The sequence below is a fragment of the Protopterus annectens genome, chromosome 6.part0, assembly GCF_019279795.1.
Source record: "Protopterus annectens isolate FY-2018-M chromosome 6.part0, PAN1.0, whole genome shotgun sequence".
NCBI lineage: Eukaryota > Metazoa > Chordata > Ceratodontiformes > Protopteridae > Protopterus > Protopterus annectens.
Window position 1 is genome coordinate 1,331,004,916 of NC_056737.1, and position 24,718 is coordinate 1,331,029,633.

Genomic DNA, 24,718 nt, shown 5'->3' on the forward strand with positions numbered 1-24,718 from the left:
TACCTCATTATCCCTTTTTAAGCACAACCTGCATAATTGGATGGAAAACAGAAAATACACCCCTGGGATTCCACCTGTGTCCCTGCTAGACAGGGGTTTTTGGGTGCTGACTTTTCTAAACATGGGCTAAACTCTTGGCTAGGCTTATAAGGGCCTCAGGGCCAATAGGCTAGTAACCTCCTATGATCCTATATATATATATATATATATATATATATATATATATATATATATATATATATATATATATATATATATATATATATATATATATATATATATATATATATATATATATTAATATTTATGGATCTACTTCACATGACTGAAATTTCATTTGACTGAGACCGTAATATTCAAAATACTGAAAACTCATTTGACTGAATCTCATTATACTGAATTGTAAGCCATAGACATGATGTGGGTTTCCCTTCACCTGTGACTTGCTTTTGATAAAAAGAATTACTGTAACTTATAGTGCTGATTATCAGAATACCTATAGTCATATGGAAAGTAATGTTGCAGTGTTTCTAAATGTGGGTATGTCTGTTTACATTTTTATGGGAAGTATCTCAAGTAATATGGCGGGTGTTTTGTGCATTCCCAGCAGTAGTGCAGCATGTAGACTACTGTAAGGTAAATAAAATGGTTTACTATCAATATGCCGAAAGTCAGAATAATTATCTGACCCACATATCGAAAGCAAACCTCAAAATTTAAAATACAGAACAAGTTAAAATGTCAAATCAGCTGAATGAATTCAGCTGATTCAACATTGTTTTTGAAAACATCGCCTCATATTAGCTGTAGGAGTTTACTTTACGTGACCTGCTATACCTAACATCACGTTTTTGCAGGGGGGCAAGCCCCCCTGCACTCCCCTGCTAACTATATATTCCAACTCCGAGATTGCACCACAGTGAGTAAAGGGATGAATTTCCCTAACCGCACTGTACCGCGATCTCTTTGCAATTCTTCGAATGTTTATATTAGCAAATGCACACTGCATTCACTAGTATAAACTTTCGAACATTGCGATAATAATAAACCATATAAAATGTGTATGCCCTTTTCCCCACTGTAGTGTGATCCTGGAGTTAGTATATATAGTTAGGGGGGCATAGCCCCTCACATTGGGGGGCGTGGGAGACATAGCCTCCCACCTAGTTTAGTTTTAAATCGTCCGGTAAGTAGTTTTTAAGTTCTGGAAAAAGTCATTGGTGTTGTAAGTGTGCATGTCTATGGTTTACAAGTTACTGCTTTGAAATTTAGCATTGTAAAGTTTCAGCATAATGAGTTTCAGTCAAGTGAGTTTTCAGTATTTTGAAAATTCGGTATTTTGGTCTCAGTCAAATGAAATTTCAGTCATGTGAGGTAGACCCATACACACACACACACACATATATATATATATATAGATATAGATATAGATATAGAAATATATAGATAGGTATACATTCTTACATCATAAAATGAATAAATCAAATCGCATATGATCAAGTACAAAGTAAAAATATTTTGCAGGGTTTTCCCCCTGCACACTACACAACTCCTGCTAATCATATATACCAACTTTGAGATTAGAAAACAGTGGGAAAAGGGCAAATTCCCCTATCCACACTATATCAAAATGTTGCATAGAAAAATAGCTACATGTGATCAGCTGATTTTCAGTCAGCTGTAATGGCTTTTTTTTCTGATCAATGTTTAATAAGTTTAAATATGGAAGTCAATACATATTTATCTGTATTGGGAAGTTTTCACTCCTCTTTTTTTCTGTTTTCTATTATCATTCGTATAAGCTGTTCTGGATCTGTTGGGAAATCAAGTAAATAATAGAAAAAAATGTTTATTTTGTTAAATTGTCATAATTTTCTTCTTCTATTAAATTTCCCAGTTTATTAGATTTAGGTTTGTTTTAAAAAATAATTTACCCATTTTAATTGACTTTTGCTCTAGTTATAATCATTATCACATTTTAAAGCATAGTCCTATTTTGATAGATATAACACTTCTTCTTTTTTTATTATTTTTTATTAATTCTGAGGCCAAATAAACTAAAAAATAAAATCCTACCATTTCTTGGAACCATCTCCCACTTCATATCAGATCACTAAAACAACCTAAGCAATTCAAAGTTGCCACTAAAGAACACCTAAAAACCCTCTGGTCCTATCACTGTACTGACCCTCTTAAGCCTCCTTTCTACCCATTTTTGTCCTCCTTTTCCCTTACTACCTTTTATCCATCTCCTACTCTCAGTACCACTTACTCCCTTACCTCAATACTGGACACTTCTAACCTCAAATTTTCTGTGCCTTAGTCCAGCATTCATTCTGATTATCTCTTGTATGTTCTGTCATTTCCCTCCTATATAAATCTATTCATAACATCATATGTTAAATCTTGACTGTAAAAATGTCTTTCTCATTACCACCTATGGAATCACAATGTGTTAATATTTTTTTTTTCTATACTGGCAACTAATTTTGGATGCCAGTAATCCCCCAGAACTTAATAATATGTTAAGTCTGAAACCAGTCTTACAACTCAGAGCTGCTAAGTTATAGCAATACCTGAAACAATAGTAACCCCTGTGACTAATATTTATATATTTTTATATATATTTATATATTTTTATATAATTATATATTTTTAAGGTACTCCATACATTTTACATTTCACAGGTTATATATATTTTCTTGTTGTCAAAAGTCCTTTTTGAATAATTTGTATCTTAACACAGTTTGCTGCATAGACTAAATTAAATTATATTACACTAGATGGTGCTATATCCCTAGGTTTTTATAATCTTTTTTAGCATCAATTTTATATATTTTTTTTAAGATTTTATAAAACTAATTATTTAATTTATTTAAATTGATATGTCTTACAAGTTGTTGAGGACAGTAGGTTCATCTTCCATATTTTATATCTGAGAATGTTTAACATGTTTTATGTACTGCATTTTATATAGAGGTATTGATTTGTAATGTAGAACACTTTTGATTGATTCTGTTACATCATTGGATATTTTAGAATTGACAGGTCTGTGTGTGTGTGTGTGTGTGTGTGTGTATATATATATATATATATATATATATATATAAAATTTTGGAAGGATTATTTTATCTGATGAAGTTCGTTTGATTAAAATGTAAAAGGAAATACTATTACAATGTTATTGTCTTGTGCTTGTTCTGTGGTTGGATTATGTGTCTTCTCGTGCGTGTATTAAAAGGAACTGTCTACACTGCTGGTTTCCCGGTGCTTTGCTCGTGTTTACTAATATTTTTTTTCTTACTTGAATGTAAATTAATACTACTTATGTTATTGTATTATGTACTGGAGCTTTTCTCCCCCGCTGAAAAAGGGCTCTCCAGCTCAGTCAGACAATCCCCGTCAACAAATGCAAAATAAATAAATACAATATCTTTTCACCATTGTTTAATTTTTAATGTACATTTTGTGCTCTTTTTTTGGTATTTGTTATTGTCAATAGAAAATCATTTGTGTATAATATTTCATTATTCATATTTAAAATTTATTCTAACACCTTCAATACAGTCTAATTTAATTGCTTTATAGCTAAAGTGAATAAAAGGGATAACAAATATCATTCTTCTTTTTATTTCTTAACAGCTCTGGCTTGAGGCAAGATTATCTCCAGTGTAACATACATTTCATTATTAGCAAATGTCATCTTTATTAGATTTATAAACATATCATAAAACCTAAACCTCTCTATTTCTAATATGTATTTCCAACTAAGCAAATCACTTTTTTTATCTAAATCAAGACATATAACTGCTAATTTCTTTTTATTGTAATCTGTATAAGCAGTTAAAGTTAACACCTTCTTAATATAATGGACAGGGCAGCACAGTGGTGCAGCGGTTAGTGTTGTCACATCCCAGCAAGAGGCTCTCTGGTTCATCTCTCGGCTAGAGTGCCTTCTGTGCGGAGTCTGCATGTCCACCCTATGTTCACATGGGTTTCCTGCAGGTGCTTTGGTTTCCTCCCACATTCTAAAGATGTGTTTGGAGGCTTTCTCCGCGGGCCTCTGCTGAAAATGGACTCTGTCCCAGTCGGACTTTTCAGGTAAATAAATGTTAAATAAAAATAAATAATATTGAGCTTATCTGTTCATAAAGAATCCAGTTACATTTTTATGCAGCAGTCTAAAAATGAAATCTACATTTAGTAGTGAAATTGGTTTGTATGAATGACATTCAGCCAGATGTTCCTAGGTAAGTACTTGCCTAGCTTCCCTTGTAGGCCATTTTAAGCCTATCCAATTTCCCTTTTAAAGGTGATAATCAAATCCTTTAACTTGTGTCTGTGATATTAATACCTTACCCATTATGCCAACCACCAACCCGTCTTTTAATGAAGCAGTAGTAAATTAATATTTCCAGTATGAAGTCATTATTATTTTTGTGCATTGCTGAATACTTTTTCATAGAATTTGCATTACAGGTTGGAGTTGTATTTTATATGTTTCAGGTATTATACTATAAAATTGATTTATTTTCTCTTATTTTTCATTTGATTACTTACTTATGTGTTATTAATTGGATTTAGTAAGTTATCTATAATTTCTTCTTAAAGATTTCTATTACTTTATTTTTACAAAGTCATCTAGATCTTTAATAATAAACGATTAAAAATGTTATTTAGATCTTCATAATCAGTTCTGAATTCTTAAAAGAATATGATCTGTTTACTGCCATTTTTCTTTTGTAAACATTTGAAATTCTTTCAGATCTTTTTACCAACCTTATTTCTTTAGGAGTCATAGAATTTCAGGAAAGTTTAATATTCTCTAATATTGTTGTAGTTTTTATGATTAAATATTGTGGTAATTGTTATGCCAGGCATTTACTATGACTATAAATGTTTTTCTCCCTTTTGCAGTTTTAATTAGACTGTACTAATCTTTTCTTGAATTGTATTCATTGACCCATTGTTTTTGTTTTGCTTTGTTTTGTTTTATTTTCTTTCTGGACCAGGTAGTTATCTTCCCATAAAAATATCATTTTAATGTGTCTAATACTATGTTTATATTTATGTCATCTTCATTATGAAATTATAAAAGATTTACTGTTTGCCTTCTTAAGTCAGATTTTAAGTTTATTGAACTTGACAATCCATGAAGGAATTCTGTTTACAATAGCTAATGTCTTATACTTGTTCTGTTAGTTTGAAAAAATAAGTGTACTATGACCTGATAAGGGTTAATAAAAAGTTTTAAGTTAGTAAGTTCTAGAACCTAATTCATGTGATACAAACATTCTGTCTCTTCATTACTGAGTCTTGAATACATAAGAAAAAGTGTCTATAAATAAGAGCCTTCATACCTGATATCATTTTAATTTCTTTCATTTTAGAAAGTTAGTGATGTTGTTTAATGCTTTAGCTAATGCACCTGCTCCTGATACCTTAGACTGACTAGAATCTTAACTGTCTGAAATACAATTAAATCACTCTCAGTACCAAATTACCCTTCATTTTGCTGGAGATGATATCTAAACAATTATTTTTGCATATTTGGCAGCCAGACGTCCAATGCATGTTTGCTAATATAAATAATGTATTTTGATATTCTATATCTAGCAAATATTATTTCCTTATTGAGAATATTTTCTAGAATGGTGATGTTTTTCTTACTACTGATTTTAACATTTATAAGCATTATTATAAACACTTGTCTTGGTTGGGATTTTTGAGGAGAAGCCTTAACATGTCTGCTTTCCCCCTCACAATAAGTCTTTCTGATTCTTATTCTACCCTTCTACTGAGCTCTTCCACTAGTGAGGACCTCAGCATGTGTGGTGATCATCCAAGCAGGACTGCATTACAATGTGACAGTCCAGGGGAGTGTCTGATGCTAATTCACCATGTACTGTCCCCAGAAATGCCAGTGATACCCACATGATTCTGATTCAGAAAATCACTTAGCTATATAAAATGTTATTATTGCAGGAAAAAATTGAACTCCATCAAAAACTTAGGAGTCACACATTCACTCAATAGGAGTAGTTGCAGTGCAGATAAACTCAGTGAAAACACAGGGCTGTGCGGGGGTAGTGTATGTATGTGTTTGGACATGTGTGTATGTGTCTTGTTGTGTCTTTCAGCTTTTCCCGGTTAGGGGTCGCCACAGTGGAACTTAATGATTGGCAGTAGATTTTTACGTGCCGAGTTGCCAGCCCTGACGCACAACCTTCAATGAAGGTACGCCCATTCACGCATGTCTCCACACAGAAGACGCTCTAGCTGAGAATTGAAGAGGACAATGTCTTACTGTGAGGTGACAACGCTACCGCAGCACCACCAAAAACCATAAATACCTGCATGAATGTGTGTATGTGTGTCAATGTCTGTCTGCCAGGGTGGTTGCACTAGGAGGTTATGAAGGAAACAGACTCTGAATGTGTAATAAAAGAAAAAAAAACAGAGCTCAAGCAGCAAAATATTGAGCTTGGTAAATACACATAAACAAGAAACAGCTCAAATAATTACAGAGACAATGTAATAGTATAGAAATATATTGACAAGTGTTTTCTTTTCACAATAATGCTTCTTCAGGTCAGGGACAAATTGCAATGGTTACACATTTAAATAACTAATTAAATAAATAGCATGATACCTTTAAACCCTGTTTAAAACTTCAAAGAAATACAACCTTATTTATATCTTTGTTGTAAAAGCTTTCAGAACTAGTTTACACTAATAGTTTAATTTAAATTTGGCAGCACAGCTGCATTATTTTTTATATTTCCCCCCTAACAGATTTGTTTGTTTTTCAATTTAATTGTACAGGCTATAGGTCACATTAAAGGTGGGCAAAGTTTTTAAATGATTTATTGTGGTCTCATTTTTTATATCACAAAACCCTGGCATTTTAACAGGGGTGTGTACAATTTTTATATCCACTGTAATATTCAGAGCATAATAATACCAAATGGACTAGTTCCAATAGGAATACATAGACAACAACTCTACTCCTATAAGGAAAGATCCAGTAAATAACCAATCAGCCTTGTTCCTACAACTAGTGCCCCAATAGGACTTCTGATAACAAAAAATCCATGAACAACATAGCATCCCATAACAAATCAGAAATTGCACTAAGAATGTAACACATACATAGGCTTAACTAAACAAAAATGTACAAAAAAGTAGCAATCGAACAGCGGTTTTAAGAGTAGAGTCATATGGTGTTCACTCTAATAAAAATATACATACTTAAAACTACACCTACCTAGACATATTATTTAAGGCATGATAAGAACACAAAAACTAGTTCCAATGGAGATGCATGGAGAAAGCTCTGCTCCAATGAGGAGAAATAAAGTAGGTAACCAATCAGCCTTATTCCTATGACTAGTACCCCAATAGAGCTACTGGTCACTATAACCAATCAATTCACAGGAGCGCTTACCATAACTAATCAAAAACTACTCTGAGAATACAGATGTGTATAGACTCTGCTAAACAGAAAATAAATAGATGAAATAATGAAACATAGACTTAAAAATACCCATCAAAAATATATATATTTTAAAAATGTCAGCCTAAAGCAACATATAACAAACAAAAAGAAGAGGTGTTGTAGTAAAAAAAGTGAAATGCAATTCCTCCCCAATATGAGTGATGTCATATGTCACTCACTCTGATTAGAATTGTGTTGAGGGATTCTCCTTTACTAGAGACCACTTAAACCTAACCAATCATTACATTGCAAAAAACTCTTATCTGCATTAAAATCTCAAGAAATGCTATCCTACAAGAAATCTAAACAGAAAAAAACACCAGTCAAAAAAACATGCTATAGATGTATACAGCAGAAACAAATAGACAAAAATAAGTATATCCAAGCATAACTTAAACCATTGGAAAAATATATAGAAAACATATGTAAACAATCTCCTCTCATAAAGATAACTAAAAATAGTCAGTCTCTATATAACAGAATGTACAGGTCTCCAATGAGACCGTGCTAACCAATAGAATGACTAAGCGAAAAGAGATGACCAGTCAGAAACTGCAATTGCCTATTCAACAACACAATGTAACCAGAGTAACCAATTACTAATATTATTATATTATAGTGTGTGTAAACAGTTATAAACAGTGGTAATCAAAGCTATGCTCAATAAATATGATGCATTGACCCTGCTACTGACATAAAATTTTAGATTTTTTTTGTTGTGGATTATGTCACAATTATTTAAATACCTATTGCTTTTAGTTTATATTATTTGTGAGCTTTCATTTATATGGACTAGTATTTGTATTTTTGATTGGCATATGTTTAAATTGCTTTGTTGAGGTCACGCACATTTTGTCCAGCCGATGTTTTGCAGTTGATTGGCTCGGTCATCTCTTTACTATCTTTTGATAGCCTACTCCTATATCAAGCACTGTTGGAGAAGGTAGTCACAGGTACATAATTTATTGGTGAATTTTTAATTCATCCTTTATTGGAGCAAGTTGTTAATAAGCGCTCCTATTGGAATGAGTTTTTCTTAACTACATTATGTCTCAGTTTTTTTTTTATACAAATTCGTGCACAGTCTTTGAATGTCTTACATATTTACATTTGATTGGGTTTGTTATTTCTTTACTATCCTTTGATATATTAGTTCTATATCAAGCCCTACTGGAGGAGGTAGTTACAGGAACATAACTGATTGGTGAATTACTAACTTGTCCCTTATTGGAGCAATCATTTTAATATGTGTTGCTATTGGAACAGGCCTCCCTCAATTTCAGCACGTCTCATTTATTGTTTTTCATTTACAAATTTGTACACGGATTTTGAATATTTTATCTCTCTGTCTTATTTCTTATCTTATGTCTCTTATCTCTTTAGCACTCTTCAAAAGGAACCTTGACGATTGGATGGGAGAAAGGAAATTCACCCCGGGGATCACGTTAGGGGCCCAGGGAAGTAAATAGTGTGGGAAGAAATAGCCAGGGAATTGTTATGGCTAGGCTTGTATAGGCCCTAGGGCCGATAGCCTAGTACCAACCTATGACCCTATGAATTTCCTTTATCCACTTATATTCAATATTTTCTGTTCTAGTCACATGTCAACCTTGGATTGATGTGTAAATGTTTTTTTAACTCCATAAATGTAAAGGCATAATCCTCTCCTTTGGATTCAGCATGCTTAATTAAAGCATTAATTTGTATTTGTCTAATTTCTGGCATATGATTAGAGATCCTGTCTTTTGAATTACAATTAGCCTTTCCAATATAGAATGCCTTACAAATAACGCATGGTGCAAGGTAAACAATGTTGTTTGTATTACAATTAGCAGATACATTAATAACGTGCCTCTTATTTGTTAATAGATATATAAAACATATGCAACCCCTTTCTTTATGTATTTCCAAAAAGAGCAATTGTAACAAGGAACAGTACCTCTCTTTCCTTCTTTATCCAGTCTTCTTGATTAATTCTCTCTTCTTTATAACATCATTTATTTTTCAAACTAGGGGCTTTTTTATAAACAAAACAAAGTTCCTCCTCGATATAACCAGTGTTGCGCAGTTCTCCTAAAGTATACCATTTTATCATTTCTTTTATATATTGTGTATGTTTTTATATGTAAGAATGCATCTAGAAGTTGAACTATCACTTAATATTTTGTTCTCCATTCTTCTCTAAGGCTGGTCATATCTCTGTGTCACTGTAGACATGTTTACTTCTCGGATTTATTTCTTCCATAACCTGTGAGTATTGTGTATTTAAGTCTTTATATTTGTAGCCCCTAGAGCCAAAAATTTGTTACTAATTGTCCTTTCATTACTTCACCATTAGTACTTAGTCAAGCCATTTTCAGTATTTGTCCCTTTCATATACATTAGAGAACATAAAAGGAGAGTGCATGCTATTTATATGCAATAAAGTATTCTTAGATACATCTTTTTATGTACTGAGGTAGCTACGGTACCATCACATGACTTAATCAAATTAACATCTAAAAAAACTAAAATTATTTTCGGAATTAACAATTTTAAACCATAAAAAAGCCACTGTAAATCTCATAAATTCCATAAATGTCAACTCTGCTAAACTGTGTATCTGACTACTCCATGTATTTGAATTAGTTGTCTTATTTGTTTGTTTAGTCATTCATTTATTCATTCATTTATTGTGAATTCTTTCACCCAGGCTGTGCCTGCAAATGGTCTACTGTGATTTGTATAGTCTACTACCCCTGTAAATAAACCTGAATAAATAAATAGTGAATAAAACATAATGCTTTAATAAAGGAAAATGGAGTAGCTTACCTTGTAAACAACTTAACGTTAAAACAAATATATGACTCTGTCATTTTACCCAATTAAGCTACTTTTTGAATCACTATACATTTGAGATGTTGGGATCCACTACACCGACAAATACGGAGAATGAATGTCTGAAAGATTGTACTTAAATATTCATTTTTCTCCAAGGTATGGTGATCTCAGAATTGGTATATATAAGTTGGGGGGGGGGGGGTGCAGATGGTTTCTTTTTTTGTTTTTTTTGTTTGTTTTGTTTGTTTTTTTAACCAAATTTTACACATTTTACATCTTTACTTTTCCTGTTTCAGTTGTTGTTGTTGTCTTTCGGCTTTTCCCAGTTAGGGGTCACCACAGCAGAAACTCCGGTCCGCTAATGATTGGCAGTAGATTTTCAGGAATGCTGAGGTGCCAGCTCGACGTTCAACCTTCAACAAAGGCACGCCCATTTATGTAACAAATTAATGTTTCTTCTTCTCCTTTCTGACAATTGAAGATATGTTGACTTAAGAGTTCTTAGATACTGTAGTGCTCTGTATTCCACTCTCGGAAGGTCTATTAAGGATGAATTTGTCTAGTCTTTGTTTTCACAGCTTGGAATGAAGCTGTTACTTTGTCCAAATAATAATAATAATAATAACTCCTTCTTCTAGAGAGTTAAAAATATTTGCACCTGTAGGATCATAGGAAGTTACTTGGCTAATGGCCCTAGGGCCCTTACAAGCCTAGCCAAGTTCTACCCTTACTTCCACGATCTGCAACTATTGCCCCTGTCCAAAGCAGACATAGATAGAATCTCTGGGCTAAATTTACAGTTACCCATTCAAGAAAGAGTTTCCTTCTTCCTAGGCATAATATGTAAGTTTGGATGACATTTTACTAAAGTAACTTCAACAGAAGCCAACAAGCTGTTGCTATCTGAAGTGCTTTGAGGGCATAGTCATTCTCAAACCTGATGTCACTAAAGGCAAATTTAAATGGTGAATTTGATCATGCTGTTTTCAGACCCAATTCCTTGTCCGCATATGAAATAAGTTTTACTATTATTGCTCTTGGTGGTGATTTAGGCTTTGATAGTGTAGGATTTCTGTGATCTGTGTACCCTTTCTATACCAAAAGTGCCCTTCATGAAATTTTAGTACTAAAGGTGATAATTTAGTGAAGATGCTGACCGTTTTATTCCCTGTCTGTTTTTTTTTTTTTCTGGAGCTCCAAGTATTCTTACATGTCTCTCTCTCTCTGTTCTCAGGACCTTCAACTTTATTTATTAACAATATATTTTTCTGTAAAAGTTCTAACAACTGCAGAGCATCTCACAAGAGTTGCTAAACATTGGCCATCTTGGAACATTTGAGCTTATCAGCTGAGCTTTTTTAAGATGGTGATCTATAATTAGTTCCAAAGATATCACTGTTCACCACTGATTCTTGCACAAGTAGATTTAATGGCTCTGGGGAATAGTCTGCGTTGTAACACACATTAGCAGTTTTACAGTGTATCAGGGAATTATTTACATGAGTACTTGTTATAGGAAGGAGAGGAAATGAAAGTTGTTTTCATAAAAATGTCCATTGTTTACCCTTAGGCTTTGCATACATTGTGTCTCACTGTGTATTCATTTTATAAGGTTGCTTAGAGTTTGAAAACTGAAGTTGTTGAAGGTAGTACTCCAAGACTTTGCCTTGGCATTCCCCTTCTGCAGCTTACCTATTTTGTTACAGGAACAGCAGGTGCTTGTAATGCAGGTGACAGCTAGCAACTAACGAAAATACAATATGTTTAGTTTGTGGATTATGTTAGCTTTTTGGGTTATATTATTTGTAGATTTATTTGTTATCCTATTAAATATGGATTTTAATTATAGAGGTGCTTTTCCACCAGTAAATGCATGGGGGGGGGAGGTAACAGCTGGCAGATGAAATGCTAGTAACTAACTATAATAAAGATGAACGGTAATACAACAGGTGGGATGACACTTCTATTAAGTCAAAAGTAAATTCATTCTTGTCTTTTAGAATCCTTGTTGCTTGGTAAGACTTAAATAGCATAAGACGTATTTTTCAAGTGTTTTAGTCAAAAACAGGTGCTGAGGCTGATGGTTATTGATGATGCCTGGCAGCCTGAATGTTTGTTTGCACTGGATCAAGATTCTTGAAATAAGAAATTGCATCAGTATGCTTATTTCTTAAAAGTACACTAAATTCTCTTTAGTGACTTCAGATATAGCACTAACACCAGTATGCATCACAGACAGATTTTTTTTCCAGCAATAGCAACACAAATTCTCCTCTGTCTGTGCAGTTCTTGGATCTATGACCACAGTTCAGCAGTACTTGATAGGGGTTAAATGAATCATGTAGCCTACATGCGTAAGCAGGAATATGTGTGTGATACGCTAACTTCATTCCTGGTTCTTATAGGGGTTAGCTAGTTTTCCAGTAGCAAAGTAACTCTATTTGACTCAGGCAAAAAAAAAAAAAAAAAAAAAAAACAGAGATTCTTACTTGAGAGTAACCTAAATAGTGAAACAGAAAAGACCAGAACACTTTTGTAGTTGTAACTGTATACCAGGTTGTACCTTAAAAAGTAAATGGAAACCATTATATCTACTAATCCAGTATGGCAGAATAAGGTGTCCCACTCCTGGGCATTGAGAAGTGTATGACCTCATAGTTAGGGAGCAGTTGTCTGAATCTAGGTCTGTTTCTTGACTTAGAAATAGATTATTTCCCAGAAAAAAGGCATGTCGGTACTTGTTAAAGATGGAGTGTTCTACTATTCCGCTGCTGCCGAATGTTGGGGAGCCATAGTGACAGTCCTGGATTGTTTTCATTTTTAGTGTGAAACACAAGGAATTCTTCACATGTACCATCTGTAATTTACTGTGAGAATTCAGATTCTATGTTCCTACATGGAACACTGATCTTTCAATGGTCAAATCTCTTTCAATATTTTCAAAATATTACTTAGCTGCCTTTGTTTTGTGTCTAAAACAGTGTCATTATAACATTAGGTGGAAAGAAATGTGCTATTAGTGACACCCTGCTGTGTTACTACGTTATTCACTGTAAATTTGCAGCTAAACAAATGTACAAGAAATCACTATGTAACTTTCATTGTCTGGAAAAAGTGTGATAGTCTTACTCTAAAAAAGTAGTAATATCACTATCACACAGCACTGCAAAACTGATAGCAACAATGTAGATGCACTGAAAAACTGATAGCAACAGTGTAGATGCACTGCAAAACTAATAGCAACAATGTAGATGCACTGCAAAACTGATAGCAACAATGCAGATGCACTGCAAAACTGATTGCAACAATGTAGATGGAAGAAAATAGAAGGCTGTAATTGTTTACATTCATGCATACATAATCCTGCACTAGTGGGCATTGCTTAGTGACCAGTATAACACCATGCCCTGCACGCTTCCTGAATGATGGCCACGCCTGGCAAAGGATACAGTTTTACCTCATATTAAGATTTTTTTAATGGAAAGTATGGCCCCAGAAAATGCCAGGGAAGTCTGTTTTAAGGCCATATACTGATTATATGAGCAGGGACGGCCACGGTGGTACAACGGTTAGCATTGCTGCCTCATAGCAAGAGGTTCTCCGGTTCGATCCTCGGCTGGGGTGCCTTCTGTGCAGAGTCTGCATGTCCTTCCCTTGGTCGCGTGGGTTTCCTCTGGGTGCTCCGGTTTCCTCCCACATCCCAAAGACATACTGTAGGTGGATTGGACATTCTAAATTGGCCCTAGGCATGAGTGCGTGTGTGTGTGCCTTCTGTGGAAGGTTGGGTGCCGGGCTGGCAACTCGACACTATATAACTCCACTGCCAATCATGAGTGGACAAGGTGATCCGCTGTGGCGACCCCTGATCAGGAAAAGCCGAAAGGAGAAGAAGAAGATACTGATTATATGAACAGCTATGTCATTAGTAGTGACAGAAATTGATAAGTTAAGTATCTTATCGGGTTAAATATTGTGAAAAGGTAAAGCCATTTCACCTCTGTTATGTTAAAATGCACCAACATGTATTGTTTAACTTCAACATTTTAAAACGTTTTCCTGGGGAGCATGCCCCTAACCCATCTAGTAATAAATGGTGATACAACATGCACCAGACTTTGATCCACTTAAGTTGCAGACACTGGTGCTGACACTCTGCTAAAATTAAATAGAATTAAAGTTCTCTGTAATAGTAAAACACATTACTTTTGGCATGTTAGAGAGGTCCCAAAACCACACCTTTTCATTTATATTTTTACACATTTTTCCAGGGAACTATATCCAAATCCCCTTTTAAAGATAAGGACTTTTGGGTCTGCTAAGTACATGATGTCTATGCCAGAAGTGATGTATATTTCATATGAAAAGACACAGCCATTAGTATATTCAATACCTATGAAAATATAGACTCCCATAAAGGTCTTCATTCTTATCACACATAACCAGAATTAATACCAAACACATAGACATGGCATTATCGTTCACCTATGGCTTCTTTATCACTGTAGAGACAACAGCAGAACCTCACTGAAATACATCTACAACCTGTGTCTCATACTTTATATTATGCATATTGTCTGTATGAATGCCATTGTAAAACCTCTCCCTAAGAAACCAATTCCCTACAGTCTGTCAGACTTTCAGTATATTTCTATTCTTCCTACCTTAGGAAAGATTCTGGAAAAATTACTTTGTTTGTAACTCACTCAATACAATAAAAATATGCCACTGTCTCTCTCTGCAAAGCAGTATGCCTTTGGGTCTGGTCACAGTACAGCCATGGCTATCTGGGCTTTCACTGACAACATTATGCGTGGGATGGACAAAGGCCTAATTACAGGAACAATTTTTTTAGACCTAATTTGTGCCTTGCATCTTACTAATCACTCAAGTCTCCCAGACCAACTTACTGAAACAGGATTTAGAGATGACATACTGCCCTGGTCAAAAACTACCTCTCTAACCTTCACTTCTCAGTTAATCCTTCATCGCCGGTTTATTTATCACTGGAAACATGTCTACGACCTGTGTATTACAGTTAACGTAATTCCTAATATTGGGTAAAATGCCATTGTAAAACCACTCCCTTAGAAACCAATTTCCTCCAATCCATCAGACTTTCAACCCATTTCTGTTCTACCTATCTTAGGAAAGATTCTGGAAAATTACTTTGTTTGCAACTCACTCAGTGAATTAACCAGTACCATGTTCCATCTCAAAAGCAGCACGGCTTTTGGTCTGGTCTCATACATCCACAGCTATATGCACACTCAGCGACAGCATTCTTCTTGGATGGACAAATGTCTAGTTACTGGAGCTAGTTACTGGAGGAGTTTTATTGACTTCAACAGAGCCTTTGATTTTGTCAGTCATTCAGTACTCCTAGACCATCTCACTGAAGTAGACATTAGTGGACACACTGCCCTGGTTAAAAAATCATCATTTCTCAGTGAATTTCATTTCTTTAACCGCTACATCTGGTGTTATGCAGAAAAGTGCCCCAAAGGATCTATTCTGGCATTGACCCTCTCCTTTTTTTTCTATTTACATTAACTTCCTTTTGAGTTACCCCATCTTACCCATCTTCCTCTCCTGCTTTGTATTGATGACATGGTCCTAGTCTGCTCCAATTCTCTTGAAATCAAACTTTGGGCTGACTTTCATGCCTCTATTCAATGGATCAATTATAAACAATTGCTGCTAAACCCTTCTAAAATAAAAAAATATACTTTTTGGCACTAGGTAAAAGGTCGCTTCTATCTCCAGGCCTCTAAAAATCCTCAATCGTATAACCACTGCTGAAAATGTCACTTCATTCAAATACCTAGGGATCTAGCTGAACTCCCCTCCTAAAGTGGTAACTCCACCTGGACTACACATGTTAAAAAATCAACTCTCCCCTATGTTGGACTAATAGGATCTCCCCTTTTCTATCCAGACCATGTAGAAATGTCACAAAGGTATCTTACTATCTCAGCTAGAATATTATGTCCCTCTAATTGCTGCAGCTTCTGAAAGAAATATATCCACCACTCAGTCCATCTCAAATGCCATTTGCAGAGACATTACTCCCTCCTCATGAAATATACATCACTGCAAAACCATTGAAAAAGCTTACTGGCTACTTGTGAAATAACATGCTGACTTTCTACTTGTCTCTCAACTGTTTAAACTTATCAAGAGTGACACCTTTCTGTCCACTAGCTTCCACACTATTCTGCGATGCAATGACATAAAACCTTAGACATCCTAAACACTCATGTCCCTTCTTCAAACCTTATTCCTTGGTCCCAAACTGTGGGAATCTTTCCTTTCTTTTCTTAAAGATAATTCCTCTTACCCCTTTTTCCATTCACAAATAATAGCACATTTCAAGACGCTAGGAAAATTCATCTGCTATGTCTGTGGTCATATAACTTAACATTTTCATTACCTTTTTCTGTTTATGTACCGTGTTCTGACTCTATTTTTGATTGTGGTTCTTTCAACATGCCAGCTCTGATGCCACTCTATATTTAACGCATGTATATATTGTGTTTTTTCAGTCACGCTATATATAATGTCATTTATCTATTGCCTTTATAACCTCAAGCCAACTATGATATTCACTTTGAATATAGTATACGTATATATTGCATTTTGACATTATGTCTGTAAATAATGTCTTATATCCATTGTGTTTATGCTGGACTGGGACTGAAATGGGTCCAGTGGGATCAGTGTTGTACCTGGTTAACAAATTCAAAATAAAATAAATTATGCCTACCTGGTACTTCTGGCTTAAGTTCAGAATGCTAAATCAGAAGCTACTTATAAATGTTATAGGAAATGTGGAAGTCAGATGTTACTTATGGATATGAAGGGACAGTATCAGAGTCTGCCAGCAGGAAACTACAAAAAAAAAAAAAGAAAAGAAAACTCCTATAAGTAAAACTTACTTTGTTTACTAACTTTAAGAGAAGCCATATCGAAGTGATTACCCTTAGTAGTCCCTTACCTTAGCATGTTCCACATCATAGCGTCATCTGACATCAGCGTTTGATATCATGTTAAGGAAATGTATATTGATTATGCTTTGCTTTTGCTCTTGAAAAGTGTACAGTTCTTAACCAAGCATTGATTTCACACTGCAAGGAATTGTGTTTTGTTCTATGCATGCCTTTGATGTTTACTTTTTTTTTTTATTTCCTTACAGGAAAGGTTTCAAGTAAAGAATCCCCCACACACATATATCATGAAACTGAAGGGTTATCTTGATCCTGCAGTAACCAGGAAAGTAAGTGGTCGCTTTATTTAGAAAGTATTGTCCAGTTTTGTGAAATGTTTATATTCTGAACTAAACTTCCTTAGCAGAAGTACAGTATCCTTTGTTGATGTCTGAGTACAGCTTTTATTGGAGACTTTACAGCATCACATTTCCTGCAAAGTAAAGGTCAGTAACCACTAAAACTTATTTTTACAGGGGTGTTAATTTGAACATGAACCACCATGTGGTTACTCAGAGTTTTGCATATTGGTAGGCAGCTAGCTTTGTCTCTGCACCCCCCCTCCTTTGACAGTAGGGGTATCTCCTAAGCGGGCATGGCCCATGAACAGCAGAACCCTCCATGTAGCTGCATTATGGGAATGTATATATTCTGAAATTCCTGCCAGTTCCTTTGGAATCTTCCTGCATCTGTGTCTCTGAAAGGCTTCCCTTTTTTGTAGCATACAGATTTTAATAAATTAAATTATGATTTACTGTTACAATGACAAGTAAGTAAATGGTATAAATAAATTTGATCACAACTGTAGCAATAGTAGTCTCATGGAAATATTTTATTGCTGTCTACTTAAAGAGAGTTTGTCTGTCCATCACCACATTATTGCCACTTCACAACAGACAGACAATAGTTAATGTAGTGAGAAGAATAATGTTATTAACTGTACTGAAAATAAAGGTATGTGCACAGAATGTGTCATGTTACATTAAGTGAAATGAGGGAATCTTTCTGCTATACTTTTGTGGTGCGCACATAAAAATTAACATGTTACTCCCTATCATGCTGTTTGGAAACCAAAAAAGAGAAGAGGGTCTTTATGATCCCTTCAGTAGTTAAGTAATGGTCCTCATTTCATTAATTTATTTATGACTCCAAAACACACCTCTCAATTCTTCAGAATTTTATAGAAAGTTCAGATTTTTGAGTTATATTTTTTGGTCTGTTCTCATAAAATGTCTGGTTTTCTGTCAAATCGTTGAGGACTGAAGTAACTAAATAATTTTCTTAATAGCAAAGGTAGACAATCCATAGCCATTAATTTACTAATTTCAGATTAGAATATGATCTGTACATCACCGCCCCACCCTCTCCTCTACATAAAACTATAATCTGCTGCAATCTGCTGAAAATCACGTACAACATTGTATTCACCATTCAAACAAAAATGAGTATCACTGTCTTAAAATAAGCAAAGGCAAATGGTTACCAGATGCTGGTAGGGTTACTCTCCTCCTTGAAACTCTCACCTTCAAAATACTATGTGCAAAATAACGCCCTCCTCTCCTTAATAAATTGATTAGCAAAACTGCATTCATACCCCTTGTGAACTTGAGAATCCCTACAACAATGGCCACCGTATACTCTTACTACCAAAGAAAGATCCTTCTCCAAAATTGCTCCAGTAAGCAGGAACTCGATGCCTGAAGACATGAGGCAATCTGAAACACTTCAGAAAGTCCTTTCATATCTATTTAGTCAACGAAAATAAATACAACTGTTTCAAAGGTACAGGTGAAGTCCTTCCGTTTACATTTGTCTTCATTAGTTTCTATTTAGGGTAAATATTTAAACTTCTATATTAAAGCATCCCCACCCACCCCCTTTTCCTTTTCTTTTTTTCTGTCTGCAAAACTTCATATCCACTCAGATCACTTAAAGTAGTTATTTTATATATCTGATCATTTGTCTTGTATGTACTTCATTAAAACCAGGAGCCACAAGCAAGTAGAACTCACAAACTAATAACCAAACAAAAACTTGCTGTAATGCACGAACTACAATCGCCAATAAAACATCAGGAAAAAACTTTATTCCAATGGTTAACCATTTTCATTCCCCGTACTGGTTCAGAACAATGAGTAACACAGGCAAATCGCATTTAGACCTACTCATGTCCACTATGTGTGTAAAGGGGGAGGGTGTCAAGACTTATATGTATTTTAGGGATACCGAAGATACCTGCAATCACCGGCGTGTCATTCAACATATATTCAAATTCACTGTTAACAATTAGTAACAAATCTTCTAACTCTAAATCAATTTTGGAACAGCAATTTTCACTTCATTTTGGGACAGTTCCTTGTATGGGTCCTGCATTTACATGGCATTCATACATCCCAATTTTATTCTTCCTTATTCATGATGATCAACCCACCCCCCTTATCCAGTTTCATAACTAACATGATTATTCTCACAAATTTCTTTTAAACACTCCATATCTGTAGCTGACATGTTCCAAAATTTTCTAGCATTTGACTGATTCAAAGCATGTCTAATATCTATTTCACACATTTTTGAACACTTGCAACATGTGATGTAAAGAGGGGATGAATTTACTTGGTCTACACAAAATAGAGTTGTCATTACCCAAATTTCCAGAAGAAAACCAAAGGGACAAATTAATTTTTTGACTAACAATTTTAAATCAAGTTAGCATTCACAGTATGAGAACACCTAGCTGACACATATGTGAGTCCCCTAGATAGTCTCAATAACCTTGGAAGAATAATTGTATAATTGTATAATTTGAAGTCATTGGAATCATTGAAAATAATTTTTACCACTTTTCAGGGACTCTCACTGAGTCCCTTAGATCATAGCACTATCCTTTCCTGAACTGTTTCCTTTTTGGTTTGACTCCCTGCTTCCAGTAAACTTCCTCGTTCACAGTATAATCCTGATTCAATGCTGCTGAAGGGTAACACTTGCTTCTCAACTGTTCAGATCTCCTTACTGTCATCTCACCTAAAGGGGCAGACCTGTCATTGCCACCCTCTTGGAAATTCGATGGTTCCATATCTGCCCTTAACTCGATTGGTTGGTTACCGCCTTTGCTTTGTTGATTACCATGGAAACCCGATGGAGCCGGGTACACTTTACCCATGGCGTAGTCTTTACAGTCCCTTTTAAGTTTATCTACCTTTCACTGCAAAATAGCTTCACAAGTCTTATCCACACTGGAAAAAATACTACGGTAGTTTGAGCAAACCTGATCAAACAAAAAATCATTACAAAGGGACTAATCCAAAACATCTATTTCATTTGACAACTAATCAATTGTAAAATTATTATATTTGACCATCAGCTTCATGATCTCACAACCCATTTTATCAAATAAATCAATGAGCTCTTGATGGAATTCAGAACCCTTATCGACTCCATTAGGATGTCCACAACCAGAATCCCGTAGGGACTCTGTTCAATTTAATACATTTAGTTAAATAGCTGTTTTCCAACTGAAGCTTTTTAAAGTTTAACAACTTTTTCTCAAATTGATTTAACTGTTGTTTTAAAGAACACAAACGCTCATTAGGTAACTCTGTCTGGAACTCAAACCAGTTATGTTTCCAATCCTTAAGTCCATTATGAGACATCGGAAAACTCGTGATACATTCCACCTGGTTGGTTATTGGTGTGGATTGTGTAAGCCGGAACCCCAAGCTTTCACCAGTAGCACCAATATCTTCACCTTGCATACAACCAATTGATGTAAAAGTCTCTGAGTTTGAATCAATTGTTGTTTCACTTGTTGAAGGAGAAGGGTAAGGTTATCCATAGTTTTAGAATGATCCTTGTCAAAAGACAGGCCACCATTCACTCCTGCACCACCAAAAGGTAACAAACATGACAAACAATAAAACCAGGAACCACAAGCAAGTAGAACTCACAAACTAATAGCCAAACAAAAACTTGCTGTAATACACAAACTACAATGGCCAGTAAAACATCAGGAAAAAAGCTTTATTCCAGTTGTTAACTGCTTTCGTTCTCCTTACTGGAACTTCATCAGAACAATGAATAACACAGTGAAATCACATTTAAAATACCATTATCAAAATCACATGATAAAAAATGTACCAATGATAAAACCACTCCAGTCAAACAATTTAAATAATTAAGTAAAGTCATTAAGGCAATTACATTGCTCAAGCATTACAGTACTTTAATCTCAAAACAGCATCTATGGAACACGATTCATTGAGCTCCAGGAAACTAGTGGCATCCAATTTCAATTGCATTCCAACTGACATTTCTCCAAATGTTCTTCCGTAGTAAAACCCCGGGAGTCAGTAAGAACCTGCTCTATAACTGAAAAAAACAAAACTGTGTGCATTAGTAGATTTGCATTTACGAATGTCAAACAAATGTTTATAAATACACTCACATAACCTTCTGGAAGTTTTACCAACATAAAGTGCTGGACACAGTCTGCATTGAGCTAGATAGACTACCATCCTGGAATTGCAAGAATATCTTCCTTTTAATTTAAAAGTTACATTTCTAACTTAAAATTGTTCTTTATCACTATATAAGAACACTGGAGCATCACCCACACTTAAAGATACCCCTATTAGTCATATATGTATTATTCACAAATCTTGAAGTATTACTTTTCTCTAAATATTTCTTAAGCAGTTTAGCTTTCTTATAAGTAATACAGAGTTTGTCACCCAGTTTATCCAACAGTGCTCTGTCACTCGTAAAAGGTTCCCAGTTCTTAAACAGGAAATTCAAATTGATCTCACTATCCATAGAAAATGTAGTGATAAAAACTTTTTTATTGCTACCAAAACTGTTACTTAAACTTCCCAAGTTTAAATGGTCAGTATTAAGATTCCTGTTGGAATCAATAAGTGGCACATAAAAAACACTCCTCCCCTTAGCTAAAACCTCATCCTTAATATTCCTCACAAATTAATCTGGATACCATCTTTTATAAAACATTTCAGCTAGAATATCACATTCTTTAATAACACATCCACATCTAAAACTATTCTGGTATCAGGTCATAAAAGCATTATAATGTCCTTTCCATTCCATGGATCATTCTGGTGGCTTTCCTCTGAACTCCTTCCAGCTGCTTAATGCCCCATTCCCTGTATGACCTTGGGAACTGCATGTCGTACTCAAGGTATGGTCTGACTTGCATCTTGAAAAGTGGAAGAATGACCTCTGCTTCTGAAGGCTATCCCTTTGAGGATACACCCCAGCATTTTGGTTGTTGTTGCCACTACCCTTTCACACTATTTCAGGTGGTCCAGTCCAGCTATTACCATCACCTCCAGTGTCCTTAAGCCATGTCCCACATCCTCCACTGCTGCACCTGTCTTTGTGTCATCAGCAAAGAGGTTGGGCCTGTTTGCTGTTCCATCGGGTATTTTTTAAATAAGTTCACTGAAGAGTACTGGACACAAGATGAACACCTGTACTACTCCACAATTCACATTCCATTCCTGACATCATCCCTCTCAACAAAACTACCATTCAGCCATGCAACTGTCCAGTTTCTCAGTCTTGAGCCTACTCCACCCCTCCAGTTTTGCTGTCATCCTTCTGTAAGGGATAGGGTCAAAGGCCTTTATGAATTCCAGGTAGATATAATCTACTGTTACTATCCTGTCAAGATCATTTGTAACCAGTCATAAAACTGATGGTGTCCTCCAGAAACATTACCAGCCTCCCCCTCAGGATCATGTCTATTACTTTCTCTGCTACTCCTGTTAAGCCAACAAGCCTGTAGTTCCTTGGATTTTCCCTCACCTCTTCTTGTTCAGTGGTACACCAGTTACTTTTGTTTTAATCCTCTGGTACTTCTGCACTAGACAGTGATTTGTGAAAGATCTGGTTAAGAACACTGGTGGAGATCCTAGCATGCACTGAAGTTAAAATAGACAGTGTCTCCAGAATCTTTCCTTAGGGAGTACTACTAGAGATGGTTAAATTCTCTTAGGACATGTTCCCCTCCATGGTAGGCATGACAGTCTTAGGTCTGGCCTCCAAGGAGATCTGTCCTTTGGTCATATACCTCCTTAGTGTGGCAAAACCCAATGCTTACCAATGTCAAATGAGGATTCCCTGTAGAAGGGCTCTTGTTGGGTGCTTTTCACTCTCTTAGCTGTACTTTTCTTATGAGTTGATTTGAACAACTTCTTCAAATGATGGAATTTTGCCTTTGCATGCATGATAGCACATTGCTGCATGTAGCAAGAACAAGTACTAAGAAGGGTACCAGAATGCAGCATTTGGCATCATCTCTACATTTGCAGCCTTCCCAGCTTGCACATGCCTCATTTGTACCTACCTTATCAACATATATCCTGCAGCAACACTTTCACCTGTCATCTCAATTTCAGTTTCTCTTCCTCATGAAACACGGGCCTAGTATTAGACATGCAGGAAAGTGAGGAAAATCTCTTCCTCCGCTCCATATGAGTCCTCTTTCTGTTACAAACACCTAAGATATGAGTTTCTCTTGTTATATAGATGGTCAGTGACGGTAAGTCTCTTTTCTTTTGGGGACACTCATTAAATAATGAAAATACTGTATATACTGATTTGTACAGCCATATCCCTTTCCTATGAAGAGTTTAAATGCATGTGCCAGCCCGCTGGTATATGGTCTTAGTTCTGATCAATGCACTACTCTTATAAGCAAATAAAGCAAAATAAATACTAACTGTAGATCCCCATCAAGTGTTCCCAAAAGATTATGAAAATTACCTTATCACCATTGAGGGGATAAATGTCAAACAAAATATCTTCTTGGTAGGGGACTTCAATTCCTAATCATTGATTGAGACATTTCCATCTGTAAAAATAGATATGGTCAGCATTTCCTGGACTTTGTTAATACCAATGTACTGGGGCAAATAATAAATCTTATCCACTAGTGGCTCTAATATTTTCATCCTGGGCCTTACCAACCTAGATCCTGCCCATTCTCTACCGGACATCCCATCGTCCTTGGTTAAATCTGACCACAAGTCAGTCATCTGCACAGCCAGGCTTAGCGGTATCACTCTCACCATCAAAAGAAACTATCTTTAGGGACTTCTGCGGGATAAACCTGCTGCAGTTTTTAGAAGACATAGGCAAATTCTCTGCCAATCCACCTGAAATAGAACCCAGCTGGGAGAACTGCCACATCCATCTGCAACTTTTACCTGTGCATAAATAGCTGCATTGAAAAGGCACTACCTGTTATCCCTAAATATAGTGGTAAATTCAGGAATAAACCTTTTGGTGGAACCCCCATATTAATAAACTGCATAACAAAAGAAGGAAAGTAATGAAAAATTGTTAAGAACACCCATCTACCAACCCCAAGACCACACTGAAACATGGTAGCAAGGAACTTAAG

The 24,718-nt window shown here is 35.4% G+C and overlaps 1 protein-coding gene across 1 annotated transcript in view; it reads left to right on the forward strand.

Moving 5' to 3' along the window:
* The window catches only part of FMNL2 (formin like 2), a 1,741,163-nt gene that overhangs the window by 856,622 nt on the left and 859,823 nt on the right, over positions 1-24,718 (forward strand). The window contains exon 3 of the mRNA XM_044074902.1: positions 17,511-17,591. Within this exon, the coding sequence (XP_043930837.1) occupies positions 17,511-17,591 (81 nt within the window). The remainder of the gene's footprint in view (positions 1-17,510; positions 17,592-24,718) is intronic.